The 26,569-nt window shown below is 44.7% G+C and overlaps 1 protein-coding gene across 2 annotated transcripts; it reads left to right on the top strand.

The window, feature by feature from the left end:
- The first annotated feature begins 12,904 nt into the window (after positions 1-12,904).
- Positions 12,905-23,429, top strand: AGT (angiotensinogen). 2 transcript variants are annotated; one of them, XM_079333439.1, is made up of 5 exons: positions 12,905-13,146; positions 15,107-15,923; positions 19,811-20,075; positions 20,648-20,792; positions 21,264-23,429. In XM_079333439.1, exons 1-5 carry the CDS (start codon positions 13,135-13,137, stop codon positions 21,453-21,455), a joined length of 1,431 nt encoding a protein of 476 aa, XP_079189565.1. In that variant the 5' UTR covers positions 12,905-13,134; the 3' UTR covers positions 21,456-23,429. The 2 variants fall into 2 exon arrangements, with proteins under 2 accessions (XP_079189565.1, XP_079189566.1); XM_079333440.1 differs by having other exon boundaries at positions 13,003-13,146; positions 15,110-15,923.
- The last annotated feature ends 3,140 nt before the right edge of the window (positions 23,430-26,569 follow it).

Genomic DNA, 26,569 nt, shown 5'->3' with positions numbered 1-26,569 from the left:
CCCGGCTGCTCTGCAAACACCCTGAAAGCAAACAGGGAGGGCAGGCGGCGGCGCCGAGCGCCCGGAGCTGCCCGCGCTCCCGAAGGGTGTGCGGCTCCGGCGGCGCTCCCCGCCCTGCACGGCCGGCATCGCTCCAGGAATGCGGAGACAGCCCCTGAGCTGAGCCTTGCACGGAGCCAGAGCCACGGAGGGCTGCGGCTGTCCCGGCTGGGACAGACAGAGCGCAGCCTGGCCCGAGTGCGGCACGGCGGGCAGGTGCTGTCCCCGCTGGGCATCATGCAAAGCTAGTGGGGAGGACCTGGAGCAGGACACATCCCCGGCAAACACAGGAGCATTAGAAAGTGTTGTCCTGAGGAGGGATTCTGATGGGCCACACGCCGAAGTTCTGCATGCACCAATGCATGTGCTCTTGTCACCCACTCCCAGGTTTCATGGCCTTGTTGTTGGACCACTGGTGAAGGGTCTGGAGCACAAGTCTTATGAGAAACAGCTGAGGGAGCTGGGGTTGTTTATCCTGGAGGAGGGAAACTCAGTGGGGACACTACTGCTCTCTACAACCTCTTGAAAGGAGGGTTAGCCAGCTAAGGGATTGCACTCCTTCCCCAGGCAACAAGCAGCAAAGCAAGAGGAAATGGCCTCAAGCTGCACCTGGGGTGGTGTGTATTAGATACTGAGAAAAATTTCTTCATAGACAGTGTTGTCAAGCACTGGAACAGGCTGCCCATGGAAGTGGTGGTGTCACCATCCCCTGGGACATTTAAAAATGTGCAGATGTGTGCTCAGGGGTGTGGTTAAGTGGTGCACTTGCAGTACTTTGTTGGTGGTTGTACTCAATGATCTTAATCATCCTTTCCAACCTAAATAATTCTGTTATTTTTTTGCTTACCAGCATTCACCTGCACCACTGTGTCTCACATTGGACGGTAAAACACTGTGCTGGAGAGAATGCCAGAAAATGTACCACGGATGCACTGAAGGAATAATGCTCAGAGCCAGACATGGATATTCCTCTCTGCTTGGAAAGGGAAGAGATGCCACCCTCTTGGAACAAATTACAGTTCCTGTAGTATTAAACACATCCCTGAGTACACACAACACTATCTCCCTTTGCTTTAATTGGCCCTTTGGTGGACCAGTTTAGCTTGCTGCCAAGAGATGATTTATGGAGAGCAATTACGTGAAACAGAATTAGTTCCTTTCTGTTCTGCTATTTTTCACAGCAGTGCTGGGAGGAAAGCTTTCTTTTTCAGAACATATATTCCCATGTTTATTCCCCATAATTGCATCCATTGTTGATGTCTGCAGGCTCCCTGCTGAGACCAAGTTCCCATTGTGCAAATATATGGATTCTGTCCAAATTTGGGAGAAGAGGCAGGCCTGGTGCTCCAGATGTGGCCATCATTTGACCAAACTTCAGGTTTGCAGAACAGACTCCAAGTTACTCATGTCAGCTTTTTCTACAGCCAGTGAGAAGATCAAAACCTCCAGAAAGTGACTCACTGTGTACTCATCCCTAACATCCCTCAGATGATGACTGTGTCTTTCAATGTGCCTCTAGACAGACCCTCATGGACTAGCTTAGGGTAGATGCCCAGATTAAATGCACACAGTCAAGTGAGAGGAACCCCAGACAAGGAGTTAAGGCAGGTAAAAAGCACTTTAGTGCCAACACAAGCCCAGGGATGTGAAGTACCCAAAATCTCATATTCAGCCAGCAGCAAAACCAGGAACTTTATCCATAGCTCCTCTGTGTGGGCTAAGGCACATTCTAATAAACCACAGTAACAATATTGACTGGGGAAGGAGATGCTCAGTGCCCTACACATACAGACTGCACATCTACTGTGTCCCAAGGAGAGTAGCCATGTATCACTTCAGGAAATTTCTTTCTTTCAGAGTTCAGTTGCAGATGAAAATGTGTGAGCTGGGCTCTACAGGTGCTTGTCCTGCTGCAGGGGAATGCATGCAGATTCTCTCCTGTGTGAACATTCTGGTGTGCAATATGACATTTTTTCATGCTGTAGCCTTTCTCCCAGAGGGCAGGGACAGTCTTTCCCTCTCCTTGCCCTACTGCTTCATGTCATGACACTGCAGGAAAATTCCTGTCTCTGAGATTTCAGCCTTGGTGTCACTAAGGCACTAAAAATGCACAGAAGAGATGGTGTCTGGGGAGTGCGAGTGGAAAAAAGAGGAGTGAGCAGAAAACACTTATAAAATGTCTCAGTTCTCATGAAAATACAATACCTTACCCAACACATGATAAGAATCATGGGTTCATCACTTTAAGGGCAGAAACAAACAAATTTTTATATCACCTACATGTTTACCCCATTCCAGAGTTTTACAAGGGCTAAGCAGTTTTCCTCTTTTATCATTAAATCCCCTTTTGCAAGCAGTGAAAGACCATTTTTCCCCTTAGATGTCTTGTTATTCCTGACACTTGGTGCTCTCTGCAGATATTCGGGGTGGGAGGAAAATGCAGCATGTCCTGTGTTAGTCTCCTATGGACAGACACCAACAGCACAATCCTACTTGCTCAGGAGAGTGGCACAGGATTTGAGCCACTGGCCTAGATCACCTTTGCTCCTTAGGTGTTCTGGCTTAGTGAGTAAAAGCAGGGTGTATTTTAACACTCCCTGGAGCAGCAGGTGAACACAGACAACGAGGGGCTGTGACACCAGCCATTTGACTCTGTGTCACAGCATATTGTGACATTTAAGCAATACAAGACAGTATTTATACAAAACTCTTGTTGCACTGAGTAATAAAGTGCTTCCTCCAGGATTCTACTGTCTCAGGAGCTGTGGGTTTGCAGCCCACCAGGCATCTCCCAGCAGGGGTATAGTGCAGGTCTGTCCTTGGTCTGTGCAGGCAGTGAGTGAGGGAGTGCTGGCAGTGTCAGATCAAATGCAATTAATTCCTAGTAGGACTGCTCTGGACACCATGAGGCTCCTGCAGACTGCAGAGATCTTCTACAAGCCACAGGACCAGGCAAGATTTCAAGGTGACAGTATGACAGCATGAGTGATGCACAGTCTGGCAACATATGTTAAAGCTGAACATAATTTTCTTCCAGGTGTCACCATTAAATGCCTGTTCTGAAACAGGCATTCTGGAGTTTTATCCATTGCCTTGAGATGGGAACAAAGCATGCAGGGAGTGTGAACAGCAGTGCAATTGCAGCTGCCCACAGGCACCATCCTCCTGCCAAGTCACCCTGCTCATCCCATGACACCAACAGAGGGGCCAGATGGGCACTGTGCAGAGGAAGCAGTGGCTCTGGCAGAGGGTGAGCATTGCCTGCCAAGAGCAGAGTCTCAAGCACACTTACTAACAGGAACAGTGTGATTTCTGTCTGCTGTTGGGTCACACTTCTTGGACTTATTACTTTCTTCAAGAAAGCAGAATGTCTGATTTGGTCTTCCGTGGCTTGAACAGATTTTAGACTAGAAGAGACCTTTATTCACTTTCCAACAAAATTCATGGAAAGAAGGTGACATAAAGGCTTGATGCAGGAAACTACGGTTTCCACTTCTTGGCCTCCTTGCTACAGTTCTGGCTTTCATCCCCCGCTGTTCAGCATTTGGCATGTACATTTTCTGAGTCACACTTATGTAATTCCTCCCCCACAAACATCAGGTAGACTCTGGTCATTCAGGATGTAAAGTTGGTTATTCAGATGACAGCAACTTGACTAAGTCTTTCATAACCCTGTTGTCATTACACCTCCTATCCTAACATTGGAGGGTTTATTCATAGCCTTTGGCTTGACTGACCCCTCATTCTCCAGTGCTTGTTGTCTGCTGGTAAAGCCCCTTCATTGTCATCTGACCTTCTCTAAGGGACTGGTTTATAGTAGAATATTTAATTTTTGTGCTCTTTCTTCAGGTGTTTGAGAAAAATGGCTGGTTTTGTCTCAGTACCTTTATCGTTCTCCTTATATTTGCAAAGATTTAAGGGGAGATGTTACGTGAACTGAGGTACCATGTGTGAAACAGCAGGTCTCTGCCCTTCCTGCCCTGAATGTGATGAAATTATATAAAACATCTTTGTTCTGTCTCTGAGATTAGTCTCATTTCATACTGCTTGGCACTCTCTCAAACTTGCCTTGATTTGAATCCAAATGCCACAGTCACAGTCACATTAAACCACACTGTTTCTTATAATTTCCATTACTTTGACTCAATGCAGTGCATGGGCTTTTGCCCAGTGGCTTGCAGCCTGGCAGGCTTTGCACATGCTCCTGCACGCATCTTGTCTAACTGGGGACATCTTCTATTGCTCCAACAACAGCTGAGACCAGATCAAACTGCACCCAACTTGGGGCTGGTTTTTTAAGGAGTTTTGTGTTGTCTTCTGGCAATAAAGTAATACTTTATCTGGAGAAGACGTGGCTTGCTACAGAGCGGCTGAAGTATCCTTCTCTCCCTCATTTCCAGGCAGAAGTAATGCAGATGGAAGGAGTGTAAGCAAGGACAGATTTAGGGGTTCTGCAAGACAGCCTGAGGTCTGGGCAGCCCTAAAAAATATTGTGGACAGCCTAGTGAAAAAGGCTAGAGAACAATGAGAAAAAGGCTACAGAAAATCGAAGGGAGGGCTTTTAAGAAAAAGAAAAATTGAAAATCTTGCAGATTGAGGGGGAAAAATACCTTGGAGGAATTGTGGGAATCAAAATCTTGTTCAAGGTAGGATCCTAAAATAACAGTGAGTGTAAGAAGTCTGGTTGCTTTAATCGTGCTGTTAGCACAATGGCTGTGAAGCAATAGGTGATTACACTGATGCTGACAGCACTGCAGCACCAGGAGAGAGCTCTGCTCTGCCTGTCCCCTTATTGCCTGGCCTTTCTCATGAGCTACCACCCCTTTTACACACCCAGAAATGTGAAACATCTTTTTGTGTGCTTGGGTAAGTAAGGACAACATTATCTGTGCTGGCAGCAGAAATATCATAATTAGACAGCCATCTAAGTGCTTTACCCAGCCAAACAGTGCAGCTCTCTGAGCTGTTGTTCCAGGCTTTTGTCAGAGCTAAGCACACAATGCTGCATTAATTCATCACTTGGGGTGAGCGGCAGCCTTACAAACAAAAGAGGGCTTTTAAGATTATTTTTATTCCTTTTCTTAAGACTGTGAAACACCAAGTGGCAGTATGGGAGAGGAGCCAAGCTGCAGTATGCCTTCAGCTCCCTGAGTCAGAGGCAGTCCCTAAGGGAGCTCAGCTTTCCTGGGAGTGATAGAATAGCTTCAAGAGCACTCACTGATTTTTTTTTTTTTTTTTTTTTTTTTTTTTTAATGAGAGGAGTTATGGTTTTCAAAGACTTTCATCAGGGTATGTTGCCAGAAGGCAACCTTAATCCTTTTTTCATCATGCATATTCTGGGCTCAATAATATGGTTCCTCTGATTTATCCCTCAAGCAGCAAGCTAAATTGTTGTTTCATGTTTTCACAGTTAAAACAGAAATGGCTGAAAAATAAAGCAAAGTAAAAATAAAAATGAACCCAAAATTGCAGCATTTAAGCCTTTGCTTAAAAATCATCCAGCAAAACAAAAGAGCAAGAAGTTCTGACTTTTGCCACTGTATTGAAACCTCAGAAATTTTGTTATGAGCACTTTCATTATATCCTGTAGGGGAAAAAAAAAAAAAAAAAAAAAAAAAAAAAAAGGGGGGTATAAGGTAATGACATTTCCAGACGCTGCTGGCCGGGACAGGGAGCAGCGATGCGGCGGAGCCTCCGCAGGGCGGCAGCTTCGGCCAGGGAACCAGGGAAGGGAAGCAGGGAAGGGAAGCAGGGAAGGGAAGCAGGGAAGAAGGGATGAGCGCGGGACAAACGCGGGGATGCGCGCTGCTCTCCCTGCCCGCACACTTGGCACTGCCAACTCCTCCCCTCCATTCCCGATTCTGCCTGGAGCCGGTGCCGAAGGAGGGGGTGTGCTCATCACCCCGAGCACGGAGATGCTTCCCGGCTCAGCCTCTGCTTTCTAGCAGGATCCGAACCAGTCCAGCGGAGCCAAACCCTCGTTAGTTGTGCTCCCCGCCAACCTGGAAGCTCAGCCCTTATCCCAGGTCGCCAAAGGGTCTGTGGTTGTTTTGGGAGCACTGGAAATTGCGGCTGCTGTCCCAGGAGAGTTGCAGTTTTGCCCCTGTTGCCGGCTGAGTAGGAGCTGCTGCGGCTCCAGAAGATGGAAGAGTCCTGCAATGCCTGCAGTGAGGAAGGAGCCAGTCTATTCCTCACTAACGAGCTGCAAAGACTGCATGTGATTGAAAACACTCTTCCAGTGAGGCAGGAGACCACCACAGACTGCTCAGAGGAACACCCATCAGTGCCCAACATAGCAGTGTTCAGCTGGTTGCAGCTATTTGCCCACCCAGGCAGATGAGGGGTGGAGGTGTCTTGAGAAAAGCTTGGGAAAAGATAAAGGGGAACCTGAGTTTGTGCAGGGAACACAGATATCCCATCTTCCAAAGGTCTTTCTACAGCTATGCCTTGAATTCCCAGGCTAGGAGACAGCATTTGTGCATAGTGCCCTGTGGACAATTTGGCTGGGGTACAAAAATTACAACCAGAGTCTCAGAAATCTCAGTGGTGCCAGGAAAGATCAGCCACCTGAGGTACCACTTAGGAGATCCCCAGGGAGTAAATCTCTACTGGGCTTATTGCAGCAATTCTGAGGGCGGCCAGATGTTTGGTGGGGGAGGCTTTTGGAGATGAATATTGTGGCATTTCCCAGACAGTGGTCACCTGGCTTCTTCCCTTGCTCAACCTTGGTAACAGCTTGAAGATTTCCGTGGCTGACTCAGCTGGCAAATATTGGGCCAGTGCAAAATGCTTCCCTGACACAGAGGCATCTGCCAGGGTTCTGATAACAAAGCTGGCACCTGCTCTTTCAGGTCTCTTGCTGTGCTGGTGCTGCCATCCCTGCTGCTGTGCCTTATCATGGGACTGTATGAAGATAGAGTGTAATGAAAAAGGTAAACACACTGGGCTGGGAATAGAGTAACGTGGCTGTTTGTCCTTGAGATGTTGCCAACGTGTTCCATGACTGAAGGTGATCCATGTCACCTCTTTGTGTCCACTTTCACCTTCAGGACAGGCTGCTCTGTCCTGGCTGCTTCAGTCTGGGATTGTCTCTTGCTCCTCACAGGCACAGCTTGTGCCAGGGGAAAGGACCATTTCAATTATGTGTTGTTGATGTAACTGTTAGACTGCAGAGCATTTTGAGATCCTCAGGGAGGGGGGTTTCCTCTGCCCATGCACACAGTGGGCTCACAGTCATGCCTCTGTGTGCATGTGTAGGCTGGGCACAGATAATTCTTAAAATGCTCTTAAAAACTGCTTCTTCCACTGGGACCGATAAAAAATATGTCCACATCCTGTGCATTTTGGCATCATCCAGGCACACATACTGCTTTCCTCCACTCCAGGAATGGCACATGTGATCCTCGGCTTTTATGGGAGCCAAGTCACCAAGTTTTCCATTGCTCCTTGCTGTGAGAACCCATGGCAGAAGAGCAGGATAATCCCTTCTTTCATCATCTGTACTTTGAATGTTATTATTGAAAAGCATTTTTGCAATCCTCTTTACACAGAAAATTGGGCAAGCTGAGTACATCCCTCATGCTCACCAGAAACTTTCACAGAAAAGTGGTTCCAGCCAGCACGGGCAGAGGTCAGGCATGCACAGAAAACACAGGAAAAATTACATGCAAACCTATTCCTGTTTTATTAAAACAGCTAAAAAAAATACTACTTTGCACTGCCTTTCCTCACCAGAGACAGCAAAAATAAACAAGTAAAATCAGGCCCATGGCAGCTTGCCACAATTCTCACAGAATGGGAGGAAAATTGTTTTACTAAAGCATAGAAACTTGCCAGACTGATACTCCTTTCCTACTTATTCACACTGGAAAAAGCCACCAAATACTCTGTGTGCAGCTGAAGTTAGAATAGAGCCCATAGGTCTGGCAGGAGACAGAGACATATTTTGGACCCCAATGCAGTAACTGTGCCACAGTTTGTACATGTATCCTGATTAAAAGAGAAAAAAAACTGAAACACAGATAGCTAATATGAAGAGCCTACCCACAGTTTTTGAAAATTGTTCATATTTTCCAGGGTTTATTGATTTTGAAGACATAGCAACATGCTCCCAAATGTTCTTTGCACTCAGCAATCAACTTTGTTCTCAGCAATGCTGAGGCTGAGGGCTGGGTTTGCAGAGTGTGGTGTTTCATTAGTATAGCACGACTGAAGGAGTGTTTTTAGCCTTGCTGCAAAATGAGCCAGCATAAGCTGGCCTCAGCTTATTTCCACAGCAAGTTGAAGGCAATCCCTTGGAGAGAAGCATGAGAGATGCTGGAACAAGCAAAATTCATGACAGCTGTCTGTCTGGGGATTGCCTGAGTTAGCAACCACACCTGGACCATCATGTTCTGCAGAGGCCAATGGCCATGCTCTCTGCTGTTTCATTTAATCTCTTTTTGTGCCAAGACCTTTGGTCTCTGCAGCATCCTGTGGCAGCGTCTCCTGCAGTTCAAGTATGCAAAAGGGTTCTTCCTTTACATTTGTTGCCTGATCATTTTGCTGGGAATGCACTGATTCTGGCAATATCACAAAAGAGTGATTCAAGACTTTCTGCCCACTTTCACCATTTTATGTTTATACTTCCCATATTAGTGGATTCTTTTCCAAAATGAAATGTCTTGGTCTCTGCTGCTCTACAAAGCTTTCTTCCTGGACATCTCACATACAATCATTCTTCCATTCCATCCTTATGACTGACTGCCACACCTGGGGTGACCACTGCAGTAGTTGATGAGGCAATAGTCCCCAATCTTCCTTTTGTCAGATCCTCCCACATATACATTTTTTTTGCCTTTCCTCCCTGCCATTTTCTCAATGCCTGTTTGCCCTCTCTGTTTGGAGCCTTGTTAAGACTCCAGGCTGTGTTCCCTTACCAAAACAGATGAGAGAGAGAATGTTGATGGGATGTAGAGGTTCACTATTACCAAGGTCAACTCACAGGCTGTATAAACAGTTTGTAGCATATTTCTCACTCGAGATACTTTTAGCCTTAATAAAATAAACCCTCTAATTTAGTAATTAATTATATGTGCTATGTACATGCTATTATGTCTAAACTACTACTAACTCATAATCTGTGTATGCCACACGTGCCAGCTCAGGTTAGGAAGATGTCATGTGGAAAGTCTGTGGTCTGAGCCTGTGAACAAAGCAATTTATTATCCCCCCTCCAGGTCTGACACCTCACAGAAGACAAGAGCATCATCACAGGAGTACATCTGATCCTTTTGAATTCAGGTCTCAGAGCAAAATTCGGGAAAGCTGGAAAACAAACAGAACAAAACAGAATAAAATATTTACTATTGTCTCCACACGAAGTGCTGAATTTTATACAGCTTTTCCCAGAACAATTCAGATCAATGAAAACACATTTTGGCAAAGTGGAGACGCAATGTTCTTGGGCAAAAGAATAGCTGCCCGGTCCATTGGTCAACATTCTGGCTTGGACAAAAACATTTTCCCATTCCAGGCTGAATTACATGCTGCTGTCTGTAGCATTAGTGCTCCTCTGCCAGGGTTAAAATTTCTGAAGCCTTTTTGAGAAGTTTTTCATGGGGCAGGGCAGTGCTTCATTTAGCACTTCAGAACAGGGGGGCTGAGCAGGAGATCTGATCCCTGGGATGGCTGCAAGGAAACCCATAACCGCAGCACCAGTGTTTTTCCACCCCTCTTTGCTCCCTCTCAGCAGCTACCATGAATAACAAGCAGGAAAAACAGAGGCAGGTTTTGAAGAGAAATGAGGGCAGTGGTGGGGGGGAGGGGGCGGGCCTGGCTTATGCAAGAGTGGGTATAAAAGGGGGAGCCCAGAACCCCTCCAAAATCGGAGAGTGGGGCAAAGGGAGAGCACACACCGCTGAAGAACAGGTTTGAGAGGTCTGTGTTTCTTTGTACCTTTACTGTGGCTGTTGCAGGGACAGGTTCATTAGGAAATGTGTGTGGGCCACCAGCTTGTTTTGGATAGGGGATGCTTGTAGAACAGCCTTGCTGTCACCTCCTTGGGTTTCTTGTTGCCAGGAAGTTTTTTGCTTAAATTTGGCCCAGTGCAAGTTCTCTGGCACAGCTCTCTTTAAGGGGCCAAATCCTTGGACACCAGAGCTGAAGGGCAGCGTAGAGACTCTGCTTTCTAAAGCTGAAGCTCTATCTTTAGGCACACTCTCATTCCTAAAACCATGGCAACCCAACAAAAAAAGCCTGACAACAGAGTCCACATATAGTAATTGAAATAATGCTCATGAACTCCTGCTTAAAAATGTCCCAGAAATAAAATGAAAGACTAACTGTAGTTAAGTACTACTATGATAAAATGTGTTGCAGGTGTGGCAGTATATGTTCTTCATAATCTGAAACCTTCTCTTTTAGAAGAAGCTGTTAGAAGATAAAAGACAAATATCTAAGAAGCGAGCTGGTGTGTGATGCATCTTAATAGGGGAATATTAATTGAGTGAGCACAAGTGACTGGCAAATGAGGTGGGGAGCTGTGTCTGAGCTTTGTAGTAGTGCATGAGCATAAGGTGAAATCAAAGGTTCTCCCTCATTACTGGGGCAGCCTAATTCCCAGTGGCTCAGAGCAGGAGGAGGACTGTGGTGGAAACAGACATTGAACATTACCTGGTGAAACTTCTTTTTCTGGAGAAAGCTAGGTATTTTAATTTGATTACTTTACTGATGTGGGGGAAAGGGTGGGGGGCAAAAGATAGATTTCTATGTCCCTCAAGGACACTGACCCTTTTTTTATTGTCAGAAAACAATAGAACTAAGTGTACAAACACCAAAAGACACCCAAGGATCAACTTGGCTGAAGATTCTGAGAATATTCGACTAAACTAAACCCTCTTTATGCCAGCATGCTAGATTTGTTGTTCAGGTGACTCCTGCTCCTCCTCTTCTTCAGGGCAGCCAGGGATGGTACTTACAGATAAAGGAGAACAACAGCTGCATCATGGCTTGGTCATGACCTTCAGGGGAGCTGGAAGCAGGAGACAGCCAAAAAACAACATGGTCTGGATGCTACAGAACAAAGGGATAATGATTTAAGGAAAAAAAGTACAGTGGTGAGGGGTTTGTGATTTCACCTTTCAGTGTTTATTGTCCACAGCAAACATGAAGTCTGACAGCTGTACTATATATTATTAGCATTACTTGTAGCTTATTAGCCAAAGCCAGTAATTCTTTTTAACAAGGATACTTTTCAGAGTCTTATGGAATACAAGGTGCTCCTCCATGAAAGAGCTTTCATTGGTGTGTTCTCGATACAGAGAGTACTGGGATGGGACAATTGATTTTTATCTGTGTTCAAGCCTCATCTGGGGGGATGCAGCAGACCAGCTACAGCTCATAGGCTCCTTGAGGTAGACCCACATGGGTGGTGGTGCAGGAGATAGAGATTTGGGCTGTTCTTGCATCCCACCCACAGCTCCACTGGCCTCCAAAGGACCAGCTGGCTCCCCTGGTCTGCCTGTGGGAAGGAGTCTCCAGGGTAGAGGGGAAAGAAGGGGGATTGCAACCTGAAACCTAACTTGATTTTTAAGCGTTTAGCTGAGCAATATGCATTTTTCATTTTTCATCCTTCTGCCTTTGCTTGTATTCTTTGCATTTTAAAGCTGTCTGGAGATGGTACAAATGCTCAGACATTGTTCTGTGGACAGATGCTTCCTCAGCTGGGATGCTCAGGCAGCAAAAGGACAAAGCACCTTGACTATTTCAAGCTGTTTGTTTAATTCTTCAGGGCATGATAGCATGTTATACAAGCCTGGGCTCAGAACCACTTTTGGACCTCATTAGAGTGAGGGTAATCAGATTGTTCAAATGGAAAGCAGGACTTCTGTCAGAGACAGAAATTTCTTATCTCTTTGGCATTAGGCACCTGGCACACAGCCCTTGGGTTGGCAGGACTCAGCTGTCCCTGTCTCCACCTTTATCTCCACCAGCTCCAGCTGTACTGAAAACATCCCCCTCTCTCAGCTCCCTCCTTGAACCCAACATGGAGCTGGGCAGTGCAGCACAAATCATGCCTGACTGGCCCTCTAAAAGCAAAGCACAGAAGATAAATCAGCCTTACTCCTGTTAGAACCATGGGATTTTAATTACTAAGGATAAAGTACACTGAACAAGACCCAGTCTAACCAATTGCATTATCCCTGGTTTGATTCACTGTTTATGTGCTTAAATAGGGAGAAGGGGCTCACCAAAATTGAAAGACTGCTTCAAAAGCAGCGGAAAGATCTGCAAATCTCAACCTCTTTTCCTAAACAGGACTTGGGGGGCTGAGACTAGGAGGAATAAAGTCTTTGTGATCCAGCTGTGGCAATCTCACCTATCTGGCTTTCATCTTCTCCATTTCAACTTTTGTTCAAGAGGAGAAAGAACAAAGCCTTGACATTCTGAACAGTTCAAGAGGGAAAGAAGGGGTAAAAATCGAGAGCTTAATCACTTTATTCTGCAGTAGCATACATCTCTCACACACTGGTGGGTCCCCAGGCTGCAAGGTAGAGATTAAAGGCAATTTATCTGTGAAGACAAAAATCTAATCTAACCGTACAACAAATATAAGTACAAAGAGATCTGCACTGCTTTCAGCCTGGCACAAAATAGGGTCTTTTCAGCTCCTATAATCAGTTCTTGTGTATAGTAAAGCGCCTGTGTGCGCCTTGGTAAATGTGTAACTGCGGGCTCCCCAGGTGAGCTGCGTCTGGCTAAAGGTTGTGTGTGCATCCCTGGAACCTTCTAGGCAGCTGGGGCTAAGCCGGGCTCAGGTTTCATTGGGCGCCGCCTGGCTCGGGATACCTTCTCTGTGATGTAAACGAAGCAGCTTTGCGCAATGGAAGGGGCAGAGCTCCGGCTCAGTCCCACCTCCGGGGGGCACAGGTGTCGTGGGGAGCCCGAGGGACAGCAGCGACAGAGGGGCGACAAAGGGGCGACACCCCCGGGACAGAGGCGAGTAAGCGCTCTCCCTGCACTGGCTTTGGCTGCTGCTCTTTCAGCTCAGGTGTTGGTGCTTTCCCAAAGCGCTCGGGCTCTCTTTAGCCAAATAAACCGCGCTGCTTTCCGCAGATGGGGCTCGGGGTAAGTGCTTGGCAGCGAGAACTGCTCCCCTTGCTTCTGCTGCTGGAGCAAAAGCAGCCAGGGAGAAGTGACCGCTGGGTGCCAGTGGTGCCTGCTGGCACAGGGTCACCCTCCCTGCTCTCAGCAAAGATTAACTAAAGCCTCAAAAAAATTGTGTGATGGAGAAAACACTGTGGGAAGGCCACTCCTTCTAATCCGTAGCTTTTTGGTTCGTTTTCTGAGCATCCCAATGTGAAAAATGTGTTGAGTAGTCTAGAAATCCACTAACACGGCAGCTGGGCTAACTGGGCAAGGGAAGTTGGGAAGGCACTTCCCAAGATAATTTTTTAACTAGTCATAAGCAATGATCTGTGTTAGGGGAGGTGAAGAGGGGCCAGGAGCAGAGGGGACAGCAGCACGACTGTGCTGCCCATAGAGTAATTTAGAGGATGAGCTGGGAGTTAATGGGGAATAGCAATCCCTGGGTGAAGGCACAAGAAAAGAGATATACAGCAGGTCCTTCCCTGCATACATTTGGGGAGCAAATAGTTTCAGGCTTCACCCACAGGCATTTCAGTAGGAGGACATTTAGACATCCTGACCATCACAGCAAGATAAATTCCATTTGCAAACCCAGCTGTTAGATAGAAGCCTGGGAATGTAGATATCCATGTCAGCAGGGAGACATACTTAGCAAGGTATGTCTAGTGAGCAAGTACCTGCACATCTCAGTTTTTGCATGTGTAAGAGAGTGGTGATACTGCAAACTGGGATATTATTAGGCATTAAATACTTAGGGACCCCTCAGGGGAAAGAACATGGTTATATAATGTAAATCAGGCTGGGAAAGGGCCAGATCTTGAATAGATGGATTTAAACACGAGCACTTCCACCCTCTGTAAAGTGTTGGTGGGACAACATTGTCCTGTGTCCTCTCAAAAGGCTCAGACTACCAGAATTACAATACCTGACAGACTGGTGTGACTCAAAAAACCTTGAGAAAGAAAGCAGAGAGCTTGGGTACTGGCAAGACTAATAGCATTTTGCCCATCCAATGAGCTCTGCAGAACTCGAAATGGGTGAAAGAGGGTTAACAAAACTACAATAAACAAGGAATTACTAGTGGAATAAAAGTACAGCTCTGAATGACAGCATTTTGGCTGATTATATGTGTTTACAGATGCATAATTTTCAACACATTGCAATTTGGATTTCAAATACACACATTAAAAGTCATAAAATAGAAAACTGTGAAAGGTACAGCAGAGCAATTAGTTTTCAAAAAGTTTGATATAGGAAAAGAGGGAATTCTAAAAATACAAAATTTATCAGTGGGTATAATTTGTCAGTGTGTGTGTGTGTCCATGACATTCCCAATATGCATTATGTTCTTTGTGCTTAAACACCACATACAGTAAAATTCTCTGCTTCTTGTCACGAAAAACAAGAGCAGCAGGTGGTCTTTTACCTTGGAAGAAGATTGTCTGCACAACTGAGTAGAACTCAGCCTACCCCTTGTATTCAGACATAGAAGGTGCAATGAAAATGGTTTCAGTGTGAGCACACTTGTATAAGGGAGCCTGGAGTGTGTGTGCCTAGAAGCTAGAATGAATGTTTGCACTATGAAAACTCTGCTAACAAATGAACAAATGTTGTTGCATCTGTTGCAAAACTAGGTTTTGCAGAAGTAGCATGTTCTGGTTTGCAGGCATCCACAGCCCTTCCCATGCTAAATCCTTTGGGTGCTGTGGTGGATAATGGAGTCACATCTGTGCTCATCATTTCCCACCTGCTGCCATCGAAACCGGTGTCTGTCTCATCCTGGGTTTTCTGGGGGCAGAGTCAGACCAAACACCACTAAATACTGAAATTCCCACCTTTGTAACTCCAATGCAGCACTAGCACTTCACTGATTAAGGGAAACTGTACTTGGATCAGACTGACCAGTCTCCTCTCCTCTCCTCCTCATTTTTTCTCCCAGCAGACACCGTGGAGGCAGTTTTCCAGCATGAATCTGGTAGCACATCTTCTCTGCTTGTTGGTTTGCCTTACTCTGGTGACTTGTGACCGGGTCTACGTCCACCCTTTCTCTTTGTACAGTTTCAATGAGACTGACTGTGACAAGCTGGAAAAATTGGTTCAGGAGGGGAAGACTATTGTCCCTGTCTCCATTGAGTCCCAAGCCACACCTGAGTATGAAAGTGACGTGGATGACAAGGACAAGTTGGAAGCCCCAAGCCTCAACACCTGGGGCAAGGAGGAGCGGGGCTACCTGAGCGGCTTGGTGTACGTCGTGGGCATGCGGCTCTACAGCGCACTGCAGAAAGCACACAGGAGCCAAAATGTGCTCCTGTCCCCTACCAGCCTCTACAGCTCCCTGGTGTCATTCTACCTGGGGGCCTCCAACCAGACTGCGCTCGATTTGCAGGGTTTGCTGGGACTTGTTCCCCCCTCTGGGAACCTTGACTGCACTTCCACGGCGGTGGGAAAGAATTTCCTTTCCAGCCTGAGGACGATCGAAAGGCTTGTGAAGAGCGGGGACGAGGAGCTGCTCTTTTCCAAGACACTGAGCCTGTTCTCTGCCCCTGGCATGCCCCTCTTCCAGCTGTTCATGGAGCACTTGCTCCCCAGTGCCGACGCTTTCTACGCCCGAGCTGTTGACTTTACAAACCCCGGCGAGGCAGCCAAGCAAATAAACACCTTTGTGGAGGCCAAAAGCCAGGGCCAGAGCAAGCTGGTGCTGGCAGACATTGACCCATCCTCCGAGCTGCTGTTTGTGGTGGATGTCTGCTTGGCAGGTAGGAGGCAGCATTTTGGGAACAGGGCTGGGGAAGGACGGGCAGTAACCCTGCTCCTGGAGGGAAGCAAGGTCACGCCTGGCCAGCGGGGAAAGGGAAGGGCTCAGATGAAAGGCTGGACCTCTGCTTCCCACCACTGTGCCAGGGATCCTGCCTGCACTTTGCCATGAGCCAGCAAGGGCAATGGGGACTGAGGAGGAGGGAGAGGGCCTCCAAGAAATTTTCCTTGTCCAGGAAATTAACGATCAGGAAAGGTGCATGAGAAAGGATTGTGCAGCATTTCTGGCTGCAAAGGAACGAAAAGTCCTGGGAGGCCTCCAGCAAGACTGATCAGGGTGTAGCTTTAAAGAAAGCCAAAGGAGCTGAGAGAAGCAGGCCAGAGGTACAGATACAAAAAAAAGCTAAAAAATACAGTGGACATGCCTCCTCTAGTGACTATTAAACACAGAAATCTGGAGGCAAAATCTGGCTCAGAACGCAACCAAACATCATCAGTTATAGAAGCAGGGCAGCTTATACAAACCTAGAAGAAATGAGGCAATCCCTTCATTGCTTAGGGTCATTCCATGCTACTGTCCCAGAATTCCCCCTGCTCTACAACTGAGCCTTCTTTTCTGAGTGTAGCTGCTTTCCTAGATCCTTGTGACTGAATGCAATACCAAAGATTGCACACTTCAGACAGCTTGCCTACCTGGGACGGTATTTCAGAAAACTTGCAGTTCCTGAGTGGCCTCTGCTGCTAAAGATGGGGTGGTGGTGTCCAGGAAACATTTTTGTGCCTCCATCTTTGCACCTCAAAATTGGATGTCAGTTTTTCTTTACCTTTCATGGGTGCTGTCATTCTCTCAGCAAGCTGTGGGCATCAGCTTTCTCTCCATTGTAGGATCTAGCACAGATATGATGCTACAAAAGTAATTGTGTTACAGACTTGAGCATGGTCACAAAAGCAGAGTTTTCCTTTAGCAGAACCATTTTTTTCTCTTCTTCTGTATTGGAAACTTGTAATTTGTATAAGCTTAGAAACACATGTTCAAGAGTCTACCTCACTGGTCAGCGCTGGTACATTTGACATGTTGCAGTCCCCACACATGGGATGGACAAAATTAGCTCAAGAACAAATTAATTACACAAGCAATTATCTTCTAATAAACATAGAAGATGACTTTAGCATTCAGTTTGCCATTTGGTTGTGAAGGGACATCCATGACAGCTGATGCTGTCATGCTCCATGTCTGTCCCTATGGCTGCAGAAAGGAAAAAGTAAATTATTTTCTCTGAAACTTTTTTCTCATAAAATCTGAGATGCTATTAACAGCCATATCATTGACAAAGTGACAGAAATCCATACAAAACAACAGCTAAATGTTCCAGTTGTCTCAAGTGGTGTTCACTTGCATGCAGTTTTCTTCACATTTGTAGACTTGCTGCCAAGCAGCATCTGCCACTTAGAATTCAGTGCAGAGCATCAGGGACAAGTTTCACTGAGGGCAGTAGTTTCTTTGGTGCTAAACAGGATTATCTGCCTGTGGAAGGGGCTGGCAGCTGCTCTGTGAGCCAAAGAGAGGTAATTGATAAGGTCTACTTCTGAAAGGAATTTTGCCAAATTTGGCCACCTGTATTGAAAGGTCTTGTACAACTTTCCATGCAAAGCTTGATGACTATCATTTTGCCCTGAATTAAGGACTGCTTTGAAAACAGGAAAAGCTTTAGGCTCCTTACAAGCAATGTTCATATCAATACTCTGCATATCTGATATTTTTGGTGGACCTATTTTTTCTAACAAATCCCAATCCCCCACTTCAGCTGCTTTCTTTTTAACATGCTCCCAAAATAGTAAAGGTTGTCGAGCAATCACAGTCACTTGGCAGGGGGGCAAAGTCCAAGGAGCAGCAAGCTTAGATTTATTACCAGATTTGCCACAAACAGATCCACGCACCAGTTCAGATTTTGTTATCATCCTCACTATCACTGTCAGGCAACTGAGGATATAATTTTAATGATCTCATTTGCTCGTGCAGTTCAGAGGGAAGTGGGGGGGCAGACGGCTCAACTCGCTCTTCAATTAGTTTCTCCTGTAAAGTTGTTTCAGTCAGCTGCTGTGCCAGAGAAATGTATTTTGATTTAGCACTTAGATTAGCCAGCTGCTGCACAGGAGAAGCATTCACAGGTTTGACACAGTCTTTCAGGGACAGATACTGAGAGATGCTATCAGCTTGTCACTTGTTTCCTGCAACAACAGACCCTGGAGAAACCTACACAGAAGCAGCTCCAGCAGGCTCTGCTTCAGGGACAGTCTCAGACTGAACTTTGCTTTCCTGTTCTTCCCCATCAGCTTCAGTTTCTTGCTCTGAGTCTTCCTCCACCTCCCACTCCCTCTCATCCTGCTCTGTTTTCCAGTCTTTTAAGGTTTCATAAAGCAGTCTCCAAGTAGCAGCCAAATCTGCAACTGACTTGTCCCTTTAGATATCACATCTCAGTCTTTTTCCAATGTCTTTCCAAGATCTGACACAAAAGACAGTGCTTGCATCGGTTTCAGTCTTGTGACTTAGCCTACAATAACATACTACAAAGGGCTCTCAATACCTTTTCTTTTCAACAAAGCTTTCCATGTAGATAAGACAATCTTTTCTTCTCTTGATAAATTATTTCCCACTTTGTCCCCAGTGGCTCACCTGTACTCCAGGGGTCAAAGTCAGTTAGGTCAGGACCAGCAGCTTCCCCTCTGCTCTCCCCTCCATCCCTGGCTGTAGGTCACCCTGCAGCCCAGCTGCAGATCATATTTGGTGTCACCAGATATTGCTGTTGGGATGGACACCATGCACAAAGGGATGCAGTACACTTCAGAAGGCCATTTTCTGTTTATTATAACAGCATGCTGCCTTTTATATTCTACAAAGTTTACACTTTATTAATTGTTTACAATAATCAGGGTAACGTTCATTGGTGCAAAGCAGTCTCCACCACTGTTTTCAACTAACTTTCACAAAACTTTTCCAAAAATGCTTTTCCCAGCTGCAGGTTTCTTCTTCCTTATCTTCTTCTCCTCTTCTTAGTCTCCATACCAACAGCCTTGCTAAAATTCCTTTCAGAAACAGACCTTATCAATTAACTCTCTCTGGCTCACAGGCCAGCTGTCAGCCCCTTCCACATCTGCCCAGCTGGGCAGCAGTGTTGATTGATGGCAGGGAGAAGGTAATATGTTGAAATGCAAAGCTGCACAGAAGTAGTGCAAGGTGACACCAAGGCCTCTCATAGTTGTGAACTGAGAAAGAAAATTATTTTTAGGTCTAGTAAGTGTTTGAGTCTGTCCTTTTTAACCTCCTTGGCTCAACCCACACTTTGGTATTCTGCTTACAACCTTCCCCATGGCTTTGGTTTGTAAGATGGTGAAGGGTGAGACCTCAGGCAGAGCTTGTGCTGCCCTCCCTCTCCTGAGCCCACCTGGCTGCCTGAGAGTGCTCCTGCAGCAAGGGCTGGCCCTGATGGATGTGCTTCCATATCGGTCATCACTGCTCTCTAGGGACAGAGGAAACCAAGCAGACCCTCTGCACAGGCCTGTGAGCCCCTGGGGACCATGTGGCAGCCGGGGAGGAAAAAGTCAACCAAGCAAGCAGAGACACTGTCCTGTCTCCAGGAAAGGCCACAAAGCCAACAGAAGCACAGCAGCTTTAATCACAGTCCTGATGGTCATGGTCCCTGTGTGCTGAGCTTGATGCCACCAGAAGGCAGATTAAAAGGGAGAGACATATGATTGCCCTAACTCAATGTGATTTTATACACATAGTCCTTCTTTAAGGCACAGAGCGTTGTTCTTAAAAAAACCAGCTAAGGGGTAGAGGGGAGGAGGGAAGGAAGAGAAGAATCAATTTCTCCTTTCTGTTTTTCAGTGAATGTTAAGCAAGCCTTCCCACTCAAAGAGCCTCAGGAGTTCTGGGTGGACTCAAGCACAAAGGTGTTGGTCCCTATGTTGTCTCTCACGGGGACATTCAAGTACAAAAGCGATGCCAGTGGGACTTTCTCCGTGGTGGAGGTGCCCGTCAGCAAGACAGCGCTGCTGCTGCTGCTGCAGCCCGTCAATGGCTCTGACCTGGAGCACGTGGAGACAGAGCTGACCTGGCAGTCCTCAGCCTGGCTCCAGTGGCTGACCCCAAGGTAGGGAAGGGGCATGGGCACTGTCCCATAGCAGGGGTGGATGGATGGATGGATGGATGGATGGATGGATGGATGGATGGATGGATGGATGGATGGATGGATGGATGGATGGATGGATGGATGGATGGATGGATAAATGGATGGATAAATGGATGGATAAATGGATGGATAAATGGATGGATGGATTGGGGTGTGCCACACAGACCTGCCCGCTCACCTGGGCTGGGATCCTGCCAGGGAGGTTTTACTGCCCAGCACAAAGAGAAATCCCTGCAGGGCCAGGGGCTCACCTCCAAGGAGCTCCACTTTGGTGGGATCAGCCTTTTATCTCAGGGTATTTCAAGGAAATGAGGAAGTCCCTTTGCATCCCACCCATGAAGTGGGAGGATCTGGGGTTTAGCAGAAGGCCCTGGGTGAGTTCACACTTGAAACAGGCACCCACTGTGTTTGTGCCCACACACCAAGCACTTGTTGTTGCAGTTTTCACTTGCCAATTCCCCAGGACTGCCCAGCCATGATGCTTTCACAGCGAACAAGCACTCACTTGCCCCTCTCTTTCCCTCTCTCTGCAGAGAAATTAAATTAACACTGCCAGCATTAACACTAGAAGGCATCTCAGATCTACAGGAGCTTCTTGCAGATATGAAACTGCCTGGACTGCTGGGGAAGGAGGCAGATTTCAGTAGGATAAGCAACGCCAGTCTCACAGTTGGAAAGGTACAGTACATATCACTGGCATTCAAAAAAAGAAATCAAATTCTTCCTGCACAGTTTCAGACTCCTAAACGGAATAAATTAACCTAGAACAAAGCAGTCAGAGCCATGTAGGGGACATGCTTAGCAGGGGATGGAGTATCACATACAGTGTATGTTTTGGATTTAGTAGGAGAATAATGGTGATAACACAAGAGTTGTAGTTGTTGGCAAGATGTGGGAGGAAAGACCGAGCAGCTGTGTGGTACCTAGCTGCTGGCTGGGGTCAAATCATGACACAAGGGTAACAGGATTACACACCAGCCTGGTGTAAAGCACTTATACAGCTTTTGCACATTATGGGTAAGTACTCCAACAGCTTTTTTTTAACATCTATGGAGTACAATGTGCTTTATCATTTACTCAGACTCTCATTTGTCTCATCACAATTATGCTCTGATGAGTCCAGAGTTACTCATATGTTTTTCCTTACAGGTAATAAATAAAGCCTTTTTCAAGCTGGGCAGTGATGGAACAGATCAGCCAGCAGACCCTGCAGCACAGAAAGAAGATGGGGTGTACCTGGACATAACACTGAATAAGCCATTCCTTTTTGCTCTTTTTGAAAAGCAGTCAAGGGCAATGCTTTTTCTTGGCAGAGTAGTAAACCCTCTGCGTGAGGATTAAATGCAGACATGGAGGATAAGAAAGGAGTGGAATGATGCACATTTCCCACCACCCTTTTCTTATTCATCAGTTATTTTTGTGATGTTGAGTGCTCTACTTAGCTTTGACATGAAGCAGTTAGTGTTTGAAATACAGCTTTTTGAAAGCTAACATTTTGCAACATTTCATCCTCATTCATCTATTTCATGTGAGGTCACTCACATCCTTCCTCCAGCTTCCATTTTATTCTTTGTCTCTCTTTTGCTCCTAGTTCCCTTTTTGGATGCAGTGGGGCAGGGCAGTATTTCGATGCAAGGCATCAGCTTGAAAAATAGATCAATAAGCAGCTTTTACTATATTATTTTTATTTACTATAGAAAAGGACCTCTTCATTCTTTAAAAAGCTTTTTTAATTGTACGGTCAGTTTTGCAAGAGAGACTCCATTTTACATTACAGTGAAAATTTTACAATTATCCACAGAGATTTCTAGCTTCATCAGCAACATTTCCCTTTAAAATGCTGCCAACAGCACAGGCAGGATCTGCTTGTCCCACTGAGAAAAGATTTTTTGCCTTGGAAGCAAAAACATGCTTAGAGGAAGTTTCTTCTTTCTGCAGGCCAGATGGATATGTTCACTTCTTAACAGCTAAAAATAATGTTTGGTAGTATTCATGAACTGTGATGGATAAATTCTCAGAGTCTGACAGAATTATCTCTGATTTTTTTAGGAAAAAAAAAATCCCACAAGGTCTACTATTACAGTAAATTCCATTTCTTGGATTACTTCATAACCTGTGAGGAATTTCTTACAGCCTTATAGAAAAGAAGGACATTACTGGTTAGAGTCCAATTCTGGAAACTTTACCATATCCAAACCATATGTTCTTTTAAAATAGCATTAATGGCAATAATATATAGTAGTATAAAGAATGGATGTGGTGCAGCCACTTGTGAATAAAATTATTACAGCAGTCCAGTCCAATTCTTAACACAGTCATAAAGATTTGAAACATTAAAGTGGAATAACAGATTATTAGATGACTCTTGAATTTGGAAGTGAGGAATTGGGAGACAGACCTTGGTACTGAGGAAAGCCTGGAACAAGGATTTCCACCTCTTATCTCTCAATTTATTGTTAGCACTGATAGCACTTAAGAATAACTGCAAACCTCTTTGGCAGACCATGTGAGATGTATCCTGCAGTGCACAGCAGCTCATTATCATCCACCGTGGCCCAAATGTATGTAATCCAAGTGCACTAATGCCAGCAGCTTGCTGTCAGTGCTGTGGATACATGACACATCCTTGTAGCTTCATGGAAAATGCCATACTGTTATAAATAAAATAACCCTCAGAATACTAGGATACAGCATCCATGTATTTATCCATTTATACTGTATGTACTCCAGATGCTCTAATATCTAAATACTGTACTTGTAATATATACAGAAGTAATTAAGTATGAACATGCAGAGGTAGAAAAATGCAAATAAAATTACTTCCAAGTTTCTTTGCCACAGTTTGGTTGGGTTTTTTTCCATAAGTAAGTTCTGGCTTCTGAAATCTGCTCTGAATCAGATTTATGTTTTTAAGACAGTAAGTTGCATGTTACCAAGCACTACAGCCAATGGTATAGCTCTAAGCATGAAAGAGGCAACTTCATACTAATTTAAATGTTATCCCATTTACTTGTTGAAGTCAGAAGGTAGCATCATTTACAAATAAAATCTCACACCATAAAATGCTCTATTTTTACGAAGAAGGTGGAAAATAACAAGAGGGAGCCCCTGGACACACTGACAGAAAATTCAGGGAAAAATGCCTTTATTCACAGGTGGTTTTAGGGCTGCGTGCAGTGAAACTCCATATCCCTGTTCACTGGTTCCAGGCAGAAAAACAAAACAAACCCATTAAACACACTTTTCAGAAAAGAAATTTTGTGGTGGAGAGCACCTCTCCACTGACATCCTGGTGAAGATAAGGAAGAAGGAAAGAGATTTTTCCAAGATTAGAAAAGCATAGCAAATTTTCTAAAGGTCTGAGAATGGAAGAAGAAAAAGGCACAAAATCCAAACTGCATTACTGTCATGAAGTGCACTACAAAAATTACACATGGAATAGAAGAAGTAGGATTAGTAGCTGAAGACATCTCCATTGGAACACACTTACATGGTAGATCCTCTCCTCACTGATCCAGAGTGTTTGAAAATGCTAAAATTCAGTTTACCAAAGTTAATTCACACCTTTCTTTCAACAGGGGTATCACACAAATTCTTAACTGATGTCTTATTCCACTGAAAGAAAATTCAATCCTATTCAAGTGAACAAAAATAAAAAATGGGGAACTGATAGAGAACCCGTGATAAAGACATTTAAGGCAATCAGGACCATTCAGTAATTTTGATTTGCTATACAATGTTATTTCCTGCCCTGAAATTAAAGTTGGTCTTCAATGGAAAAGAACAGAACTCAGCCTACATCTTCAGAAAGCTGATGCAGACAAGTAGGAAGCATTGCTATTGCAGGAAGATGTGGAAAATCACTTGCAAGAAATCTCTCTGTGGCTTTTTGGCCACACATCCTTTTCTCTTGTTTTGGAGGATATAAGCAAAACTGTTCTATTTTCAATCACTAGTGTGCACAGATCTCAGAATCTGCTACTTTGGTGACAGCTGTTGTAGAAATTTAATTGTATAGAGATGCACACCTGCTGAAATGAGCAGTTGCACAGTGCATTTACAATCCTACAATGTCAGTCTCAGGCTACGACTTACACATCCATTTTATAGTAGAGAAAACACTGCTGAAAACAGCAGTAGCTAGAACTAGGAAGATGTGTCTTCTCCAAACTCTCAAGAAAATTAAGAGATGTGGGGAGACCAAGCTTTCTATGTTCATCTATTAGAAGCCTGGAAAAATATATTATGTACACAAACTTCTTGTTCATAAGCAGTAAGAGTTACATCCACTCAGCAGTGTGTGCCTAAGGCTGAGGATTTCCACATGCCTGGAGACAAACAAATCTGTCATCTGACAAGCAAGTTCCCTTTGCTGTTTATTTTTTAGCAATTTGGATGCTCCCTTGATTGTGTATGTGCCATGAATGGAGAGAAGCTAAGCAAATTAGAAAAGCTAAATTCTGTTCTCCATTACTCAGGATTGAAACCAAGCACCACCATGTAATTTTAAGTAGCAGGACTTTCCTCACTGCCTCCCTTCAAAAAATTTGTATTAGAAAATTTGTAAAGAGCCACCTTTCCTAATTGCTTCAAAAGTACCATGATCACATAGTTGTGCCTTCTCAACTAAACTATGATCAGTTTGCAACAGTGAGGAATGAAAACCCCCAAGCTGTGAAAGGTTTGCTCACTATAGCTTCACTTCACACAACAAGGGCCATGGGCTACAAACCTCGTATCTCTAAGTACTTGGAAAATTTACATAATCTGGGCATTAAACCCCATGCTCTCTAAATACTTTAGGAAGATATAGGTATTTTAAATTAACAGTTGGGAAGTAGAATTCTAATGTTAAATTTTCACAAGGTTAAAAAAAAGGTAAAAAAAATCAGAACAACAAAACACAAACAAAACCAGGGCATTCCCTGACTTTAAAGCCTTAAATTCACCTCCTACTGTGCCCAGACTATGTTGCCTGTCCTTCACATATGAAAGAGAAGCATCAATAGGCAGATCACTATAGGTGCAAGAAAGGTCTTTGTTAATCCTTCTAACATTTTAAACCCTAGTAACACTTTCAAAATTTCTGCTATATAAAGATGCACCTAGCACTGATGTAACTAGGTTTGAAGTTTCAAAAATTCTGCATGTATGCAGGTGAGTTCTAACAGATAGTATAATGCAAATCAGAAATACACCAGGCCTGAATAAATTCTAGCTTAGTGAACTAAGCTTTAATTTGAAGGAAAACAGGTAGTATGAATGTAATAACCTCTAAGTGAGACATTTGTAGTAATTATTTTTAAAATTTAAAGTACTTCATGAGCTTTTGTTACACATCCCTTCATACCAACGTGCTCTGTGAAAAACAAATCAGTTAAATGAAAACATTCAAAAGCCAAGTAAGAGCTAATCTTATCCCATTATGAGAGAGAGCAGGAAAGTGCAGAGCAGTAATGAGAAACAGCAGAATACTGTGTACTGTATACATGAGTACTTTATCCCAGGAGAGCTCGAATAATGTTTGGAAGTTTTTGATACCCTGTAAAGAGTTAAAGCACACAGCTGCCTGTCCCAAACACTGTCAAAGCCAGAGACAGAACTTGCCATAAAAAAGTCACCACAGCAGGAACTCGAGATAAGCTCAAAAGGGAGGAATTTGTGACAGGAAGGTGCTGATTCCAGACCTGTCAGAGGTGAAGATCTAGTTAATGTATCCAGACAAAAATTCTCTGGAAAACTGTGGGAGAGAAAGCAAGTGCTTGTACTCATACCACTGCTCAAAATCACCCTAAGTCATGGGACAGGCAGAGTCTGTGATCACCAGCCTTGATGTGTCCCCAGACTCATTTCTGGGGCCTCCCACCAGAGGACTGTGCACAATCCACAGTGCTAACATCAGACACTGTAGAACTCCCCCCAGGGCATTCCCACCTGAACCTAAACATGTATGAACCCACAAAACTCCTTGTTTTGTGGGATTCCCCCATCCCTGATGGATCAAGACTGTGACCATCACTTTGACCAACAAACATCTAAAATGGCAACAACCAAGTCTTGTTGGTATCTTTCATCTCTACTATGGTACTATGCTGGTATCTTTTCTATCTCAGTAGTATCTTTTATCTCTACTATGTACTCATATACTTTCTTTCTTTTCCCTATATATTCTCCTAAGTGATATCTTTATATTTTCATATTGTTCTATTTCTATAGACAATAACCAAAACAGCTACATACCTTTCTTCCATTGCAACCAAACTGCTCCAAAATAAACCTGATATATATATATATAAATACATATAGATATATATAGATATAGATACATAAACTCTGGTCACTCAGTATCCCTTCACTCTAATCAAGGGTTCTGTTAACAAGAACTTCAGCTACTCTGCCTCTGGAATGTGTTGTAACACAGCCATCAATCAATACATTTGATTCAAATAACATAC

This window comes from Erithacus rubecula (genome assembly GCF_903797595.1).
Source record: "Erithacus rubecula genome assembly, chromosome: 2".
NCBI lineage: Eukaryota > Metazoa > Chordata > Aves > Passeriformes > Muscicapidae > Erithacus > Erithacus rubecula.
Note: the sequence above shows the minus strand (reverse complement) of the source record. Positions and strands in the feature narration are given on the sequence as shown.

Coding starts and splice junctions, on each gene's coding strand:
- AGT (XM_079333439.1), top strand. Junction 15,924..19,810: donor GGTGGATGTCTGCTTGGCAG/GTAGGAGGCAGC, acceptor TCTGTTTTTCAG/TGAATGTTAAGCAAGCCTTC. Junction 20,793..21,263: donor CCAGTCTCACAGTTGGAAAG/GTACAGTACATA, acceptor TTTTCCTTACAG/GTAATAAATAAAGCCTTTTT.